The 7,689-nt window shown below is 46.8% G+C and overlaps 1 protein-coding gene across 1 annotated transcript in view; it reads left to right on the plus strand.

Annotated features, from left to right (window-relative positions):
• COPS7A (COP9 signalosome subunit 7A) overlaps nucleotides 1-675 on the plus strand; it is a gene marked incomplete at its 5' end in the record, with an annotated part of 2,993 nt that extends 2,318 nt beyond the window's left edge. The window contains 1 exon segment of the mRNA XM_010180260.1: nucleotides 67-675. Coding sequence (XP_010178562.1) covers nucleotides 67-106 — 40 coding nt within the window.
• Nucleotides 676-7,689: the final 7,014 nt, after the last annotated feature.

The following is a 7,689-nucleotide window of genomic DNA, read 5'->3' on the forward strand; positions in this document are numbered from 1 at the left end:
GGATATGAGCCTTAGCGCCCACTCTGAATTTTATTTCTGAGTTTTTATTTTCTTCTCTTTCCACAGGCTCCGGGGCAGCGCGAAAATTTGGTCTAAATCAAACTAGTAGGATCCCCCTTCACAACTGGGAGGGTGAGAGGAAGAGATCTGGGGGATGGAAGGGTAGCAGGGGTCCCAAGTGTGGTGCTTCTGAGCTCTTCTCCGAGATCCATCTTGCCAACAAATTCTCCTGCATGTTCCTTCTCCTTCCTGTCTTCTTTACTGACGTTTCAGGCAACACCTCCCTCCTTTCCATCACAGCCTTTCACACTCTAAGCTCCCAGTTGTACGCGTTGCTGTTTCCCCTACCCCTCAAGCCCCCATCACCACGGCCACGTGTTTTTCTTTCTCTCTCCCTGTCTTGTGACAGGTCGGTTCAGAGAGCCATAAAGCTGTGTCAGTCACCTTTGCACCCGCAGGGCGCCACAGGAGCGCGGGAAGAGCGCGCAGGTGCTCGGCAACCGTTCTGGCTCTAGGAGACCCCTGGGATATTTTGCTCCAGGATGCAGCTGCCATCTTTGATTGTTTAACCTTTGTTTTGCTAGGTGGGAGGGTAGTTTTTGAAGGGAATCTTTAAAAAATATATAAATATATTATAAATATATATAAAACAATAAAAATGCAGATCTATGGACATATCTATACAAGCTGGTGCTCTTACGGTGCTCTTGTGCTCTTTGTCTGCTATAGTGATTATGGATGTTCTGAAATAAGTTGCGATATTGAGGGCCTGTGTCCCGTTTCTGGCTGGAACGTATCCTCAAAATACTGGCTTCCTTTTCCAAAGGGCAGTGCCGCAGTAGAGCTGGGATGGGAATCCATAAAGCAGGCATGAATTGTAAATCTTATTTAACGACTTTCTTGTGTGATTGATTTGCATCTGGAACATTCAAAAGAGGCGCTTTTCGGGTAGCTTCAGAGGAGGGTGCAGAGGCTGAGGAGAAAGTGTCAGTGCTAGGTGCCCGGAGCTCCTGGACAAAATGGGAAGAGCGAGTTGAAGGTGCCAGGGCTAATGTCCATCTGGGTGAGTTGTCATGGTCTGGGTGCTGCTTAAGCCATTCCTGGGTGATGCTGGCGTCTCGTCAAGAAAGATCTTTTCAATGAAATCGACTCCTGTGCTGTGGCCAGAAAAAAAAGCCATCAGATTCTTCATGGGATGCATCGTCGAGGCTGAAGCCGAGTCAGACGGCTGCGAGTGTTGCACTGCTGTTCCACGGGGGTGTGCGCTGATGTAAATGTAAATTGACACCATGACTCCCACCCCCACTCGGTTCTGCCTCTTTTCATCCTGCCAATGCTAAATTTTGATTCCCTGAACCCAGGCATCTGTGTGAGAGCAAACCACCGGAAAATTGATCCAACAAGAGAAAACCCTGGTCTTTGTCTGTGTCTCCCTGTCACCTGAACCCATGAACTCATAAAACCTGTGCAGAGCTGTCCCAGGGTGATTGCGGTTGCTGGCTGAGGTCTTCTAGTGCTCCTCTCTGACCTGTTGGGCTTTGCTCTCTTTAGGCACAAAGGGTCTTTTTCAATACCCTGAATCCACAGCTTTAAATCCAGGCTGCAGATCCTGGGAACGGAGCTGGGAGCATCCCCCAGCCAGCACAGAGAGCTCTGGTGTGGCATCGCTCCTGTGAGCAAAAAAACCCCATGCACAGGTGACAGCAACCAAAGAGTGGACCAATATGGGATTCTGGGGGGTTCCCCACACCAGCCCCAGGCTGTGCTGAAGCCCTGGGCTCAGATCCTCACAGCGAAATCACAGCGTGAGTCTGCCTGCGTGCTTCTGCCATAGATACGTTTTGTGGCATCCGCCTTGCCCTCTCTCCAAAGCTCACCTCAACTCTCCAGAAGTGGCATTTGCCTTGCTCCCCTTTCTCCTTTCCTTATTTCCTTGAGGCTGGTTGTGCTGTGGTTTTCCGAGGAGTTTGGGCTTAAATGTATTTGCTCAAGGGGCATCTGCACAGCTCTGGAAGTCTTCCATTTTGTTTACTTTCAAAAGGGAGCACCTTTTAAGACCTCTGTTAAGAAAAAGGAAGCAGAAGGTAGCAAGTAAAATTACTTCAGACCTTTCATATGAGAGGTATGCAGCGCAGAATAGAAATACTGCTGCAATTGCCTTGCCGGATGGCAGACAGCGGGCAGGAACACAGGTTTCCCTTTGCCCTTCACCTGAAAACCACGCTTTTTATTTTCCTGTTCGCTTCAGCCATGACTCTGAATTTCAGTCAGAGAGAATGTGAAGATTAATTAATTAGTTAACATTTGTGAATCGCTTTGAAGATGGCAAGAGTGAGATAAGTACTGAGCATTATTATTATTATAGGTTTAATTTTAATTTTAAATGTCTTTGTATTTTTAACCGTTTTCTCCCAGAGAAAAGATGGAGAAAACAGATCCTGAGTAGAACAGAACAGAAATACCTGGCAACACAACACATAAGCCCTGGCAGAGGAATGAGACTTAGGGGATTGCAGAAGAGTGTATGGAGAAGTGTTCATCCTGGCTCCAGGAGCAGGAGATCTGCCAGCCCTGGCACGGAAAGCGTAATGACTCCTGTGCAGTGATTCATTGCAACCTCTTTTTGGGTATTATACGTGGAGCTTTCACATCTGGAATCAGAAAAGGGAGGAGGTAGGGCAGGTGCCCATCTGTGACTTGTGCCAGCTGCCTCCACCCACCCTATGCCAACAGGTAACCACAGCGTCTTGTTAGGAACTGGGGTTAGTGATGGTAATTCTCATGACATTGCTGGAGGCACAGTTTCTTCTGAGGAGCTTGCTGCTCTCCTCTTTGAAGGCGATGGAGGTGTCAGACACCACGCAGCCAGCAGCACAGCATCCGCCACGGTGCCTGTCTGTACCTGGGGAGAAGGTGACAGCTGGGCAAGCGCCCTGCAAGATTTGTCCGAGGTTCTCCCCATCCCCCAGTGGTTTGTGCTGAGGGACCTTTGGAGACAGAGGTGGTCTTTGTGCTTAATGGCCCTCAGCAGGGCTTCCCTCAAAGGGAGCCAACATTTTGTTTACTGAGGTTACTGAGGCTGCCCTTGCCCCTGTTCCCCAAATGAGCTAAAGACCTTTTGTGGAAGGTGGGTGCTTGCCAGCCTAGTCTGTTGGGTGAATGGGGACAGCTGGATGGGAGTCCTGGTCTGGTCCCCATGGGGCTGTGACTCCTTGCAAACAGCAGCCACTGAGTGTGGTGCCATGGCTGGAACAGCCCCCTGGGATGAGGCCCTGGCTCTGCAGAACAACAGCGCAGAGCAAGGTAGAGGAGAAGAATCCCATGGTCCATGTCGGCAGTGGCAAATTCATCTCTCAGATCTCTGAAATCTTCTTTCCTTTTCATGTGCTGGAATAACTGCTCATTTTCTTTCTGTGACCCCTTTTCCCATCTGCCAACCTCTCCACAGGTGTCTGTCTGTGTTCCCACCTGCAGGGCTCTTCTTTCCTCATCCCTTTTCCTAGTACTAGTCACTGCTTAGCTGCAATACTCAGAAAAAGCCCCACCTGCTTTCTCTACTGGTTCTTCAGCCACCCACCTTTTGGGTGTTTCTCCTCAGGGCTGCTCCAGTTTTCCGGGAGCATCCCTGCCGGTGCAGTCTGGAATTGGGCTGGGTTTTTGTCTGCCTGCTCTGCTGGTGGCAGCCTCTGCCACTGTCAGGGAAAGGAGTTCATTTGCAAAAACTCTTTGTGTGATGTGCAATTATATTCATGTTGCGATGAATTCAATAGATACTGAAATGTCAGCTGGATTCGAGAGCCGTGACCCTTGCCCAGGTAACAAGAACATCCAGAATCACTGTACCTCTTGTGCATGTGTTAAAAGCAGCTCTACACCCTCCTGCTCTGAGACATGAGTGAAGCCCCAGCTCCTTCAGATCAGGAAAAAATGTTTCTGGGGAGGCTTTGCCCTGTCACCTGCAGGTTTTCCTGCATCTGCCTCCTCTGAAGCATTTCACACTGGCTTCGGGATGTGGGAAGATGGATAAGTTGTTTGGCAGGAGCAGAGGTGAGGAGGGTCCTGGTGGCTGAGTGTGATCTCTTACTGGTACCATGTCATTAACCCTTGTGAAATCTTATCAAGTGCCAACCAAAAACTGGTTAATTTTATTGTCCCCACTAGTCCCCTTGGCAGGCTGCCCCATAAGCTGATTGCCATAGTGGTTAGAAAGTTTTTCTAATTTCCAGCGTAGATGGATTCCCAGCTAGTTTATATTCGCTTGTGCCTGTGCCAGCGCGGCTTTAGCTGAAGCCATTCTTCCTCCCCGGCATTTATTTCCCTTGAGTATAGACTTCACTTTGCTTAACTAACCAAACCAGCCTCCTCATGCACTGTAAGCTCTCCATGGCTTGTAGGCTATCCTACAAGCTCTTACTTGCACTACACATTAAGCTGTTTTGGCTAGAAATGAGCACAGTTCTCTTCCACAGTTGAAGTCTTATCAGCATCTCACACAGCAGCAGCGACGCATACCTATAGCGTTATAGAAATATCTCCTGAACTGTGTGTGTCTTCTCCTCGATGCCTCAGTAGGTGCTTATGATTCACTGGTGATCCCGAGTCTTTCCTCTGTGCTGCTGCTTATAATCAGAGGCTCAAATTTACAGCTAAGAAAGTATTGATTTTTAGGTCCCATGTGCCTTTTTCCTTTTCTCTTTGTGCTACCAACTCCAGTCCCTTTGCTATTACCAACATCTTCAAGGCCACCTACGTCCTCCTGTGTCGTACCCTCGTGCAATTTGGCAATGTGTCTGGGCTTTATTTATTTACTCGTGTATTTATCTTTTGCAATCTTTGTTCTCCTTCTCTCTTATGGGGATGGGATGGATACCGTCAGGCTAGAACCTCTACTTCCAGCTTACCTCTGATCATCACAGCACCAGCAGCTGGAGACAGGTAGTGTCTATTCTATTCTCTTTCCTTTTTATCTCCTTTCCCCCTCCACTCTAAGTTTGTATTAAGTGTGCTCAGGATTTATAGACCCGGCCAGCCAAAACAACCAGATGTGAGGAGACAGTGGAAGTAATAATAACCTAAGTGGAATTTCCCCATGGGGACATGTTTTGAAGTGTTGTCTTTAAAAAAGAATATTCCCAGGAGGAAAATAATAGTTACATTTAAGACAGCGCTGAAAAATAAAATCAACTCACTTTTTTTAGTGTGTTTTGGAAAGTATAAAAATGTTGCAAAAAATCAAAGAAGTGCTTTTAACCTAGACCCTGTATTGAGGTCTATTTTAAGTCCTGCTGTTCTCTGACACTGCAGTCGATGCCACAGGACTGGCAGTGGGATTTTACACTCTCGCTCCGTGGATGAGCACATTCGTGTCCCAAACCAACCATCACGCCCACAGACAGCTCTGCTTCCTGCAGCTCCATCCGCGGTCCCATGTGCTTTGAAGCCCCTGTCAAGTGCCCAGGTCTCTTCCTCCCCTGCATTCTAGCACTGTGCCAGCCTGCTTTCCTTCCCGATTCACAGATTTGGAAAGCCTGAAGGGTCAGGTATCATCATGTCATTTGCTTCTCAAGTGTCCATGAACTACCTCACCCCATTCCTCCAGCTTCTCCTTGAGACACCCCATCTAGTCTTGGAGTAGTAAGAGACCTGGGAAAACCCAGGTGTGCTGTGATCACGCTCTCCCGTGAAGGTCTGCACCTCATTTCCAGCTCCATCATTAGGCAGCTGCAGGTTTTCTGCTGGGTTAAAGAGCCCTCTACTGTCAGAAACCCCACTCCCACGGAGGAAATGCTGACCCATGCTCAAGCGGGATGAACTCAGACTCGAAAGTCTCGAGTCTGTGTTATCTTGTGTTGCCAGTCAGTGTTTCCAGGCTTCGAGCCATCCTTGCTGCTCCCTTCTTGAGCCCTGCTAATCTTTGGTGTCCTTTTTGGTGCCATATAGTCAGATTGAGCATTTTTCATGCAATGGGTTCACTGCTGTGATATAGGGAAGAAACTTTACCCCCCCTGCTTGGTGAATGCAGGCTGATGCCTCCATGTGTAACCCATCTGCGCAGCTGAGGAATGATACAAGTAATATTAATTTCCTTGGTTATCTCTCGATCCCCTAACTCTTTTTGGAGTTCCTCCAGGGTTTCCAGAAAATGGTCCTCCATCTTGAAAGAGCGCAGACTACATTTATGTTCCTGGACTAATGTCTTTCTGCTCTCAGTGCAGCCAAAACTACTCATTGTTTATAAATAAACAGCATACCAATAGTTACAGACTGCTCTGTGCATCTCATCTTTTTCTATCATTTATCACTTTCATTGTGCCTTGGGTCCTCTGAAAGCTTCATCAGCACTGGTTTAATATCTCCTTTCAGATCATTGATCAAGTTACTAATGAACATTAATTTCAGAGCAGCATCCCACTAGCAATTATTTCATATTCTGGGGTCTCTTTTTTGCCCTCATTACTTGAAATCTATCATTGAACTAAAATTTATAATATTGACCTTTTGTTGTTTTAATACATTTATTTTTTTTTTAATCAGAGAATAGTCTTGTGTGGCTAAGTAAGATACCTTGTGCTAGTGTAACCTTTAACTTTATGAGTTGCTGCAGTGCCGTTGTTAACCCAACCCATGATTTAATCAGAAAATACTACATTTGGACAGGAGCGATTCCGAGAAAGTGAGATCAAGAACATAATGAAAACTTCAAAATCTATTTTATTTTTAAATTGAATGCACATATGAACTCTTATGTTGACTTAATGTCAAGTTTACCTGGTTTACAGCTGTGGATACCATCTCATTTACTGTTTAGAATTGTAGGCACAAGGTTAACTTTTCCGGGCTCATCGTATCTCATTGTATTATCATATTTCTTCAGTATTCTACAATGCTTTTAAAAAAATGTAGAGAAATATGCACAGCGCTTCAGGGCTACCAACAAAAAACCATTTAACGACAAAGTTCCCACCAGCTTTAATGGCTCTTATTGTGGTGATAAATTTTCAAATATGGAAAACTGAATGTACAACAAGCAAAAAACATCGTTTCAATTCTGTTTGTGTGTAGCTAATGGACTCTTCTCCCAGGTTATACCATCCACCTTTCTGACAGTGTTTCCAGCCTCTCTCCCCCTCATCCTGCACACCTCCTCTCTTATTCCACCTCTCACTCCTCCTTTTAAGCATGGCAGCCCCCCTGTCTCACCCCAGGTGCCCAACATGCTCCTTAGCAAGACCCAGAATTACCACCCAGCTGCGTTGCTCTGGTGCTTCAGCGAGTCCCATCTGAAGGTGTCAGCTGCAGGAGGACGAGTGAGAATGGATGTTGTCTCCATGGGGTGGATAAGGGTGACTTAGAAACACAACCGGCGCATCTTCAACCAACACTGACTTTCATGATGGGAGCATCCAGCCTTCTCTTTCTCCGCTCTGCTAGAAGAGCTGTCACAGATGCCTCAGAAATGCAGGAGACTCATCCCAAGCCTTCCCTTTGCCCCCTTATAGCGGGAGGAGTGCTTTTAACAGGAAACCATTTTCACTTGAAACTGTAACTAATGGGAAAAAACCGTAACCAGACATAGGTGTGACGCTGAAGTGAACATTGTCTGACAGAGGTGGGCTTCCTGATTGCCTGCATGGCCTTCTTTCAATTAGGCACCTGCTTACAACAACCTGGAGCTTCTCACAGCTTGTC

This window comes from Mesitornis unicolor, unplaced genomic scaffold (genome assembly GCF_000695765.1).
Source record: "Mesitornis unicolor isolate BGI_N332 unplaced genomic scaffold, ASM69576v1 scaffold46252, whole genome shotgun sequence".
In the NCBI taxonomy this organism is placed as follows: Eukaryota; Metazoa; Chordata; class Aves; order Mesitornithiformes; family Mesitornithidae; genus Mesitornis; species Mesitornis unicolor.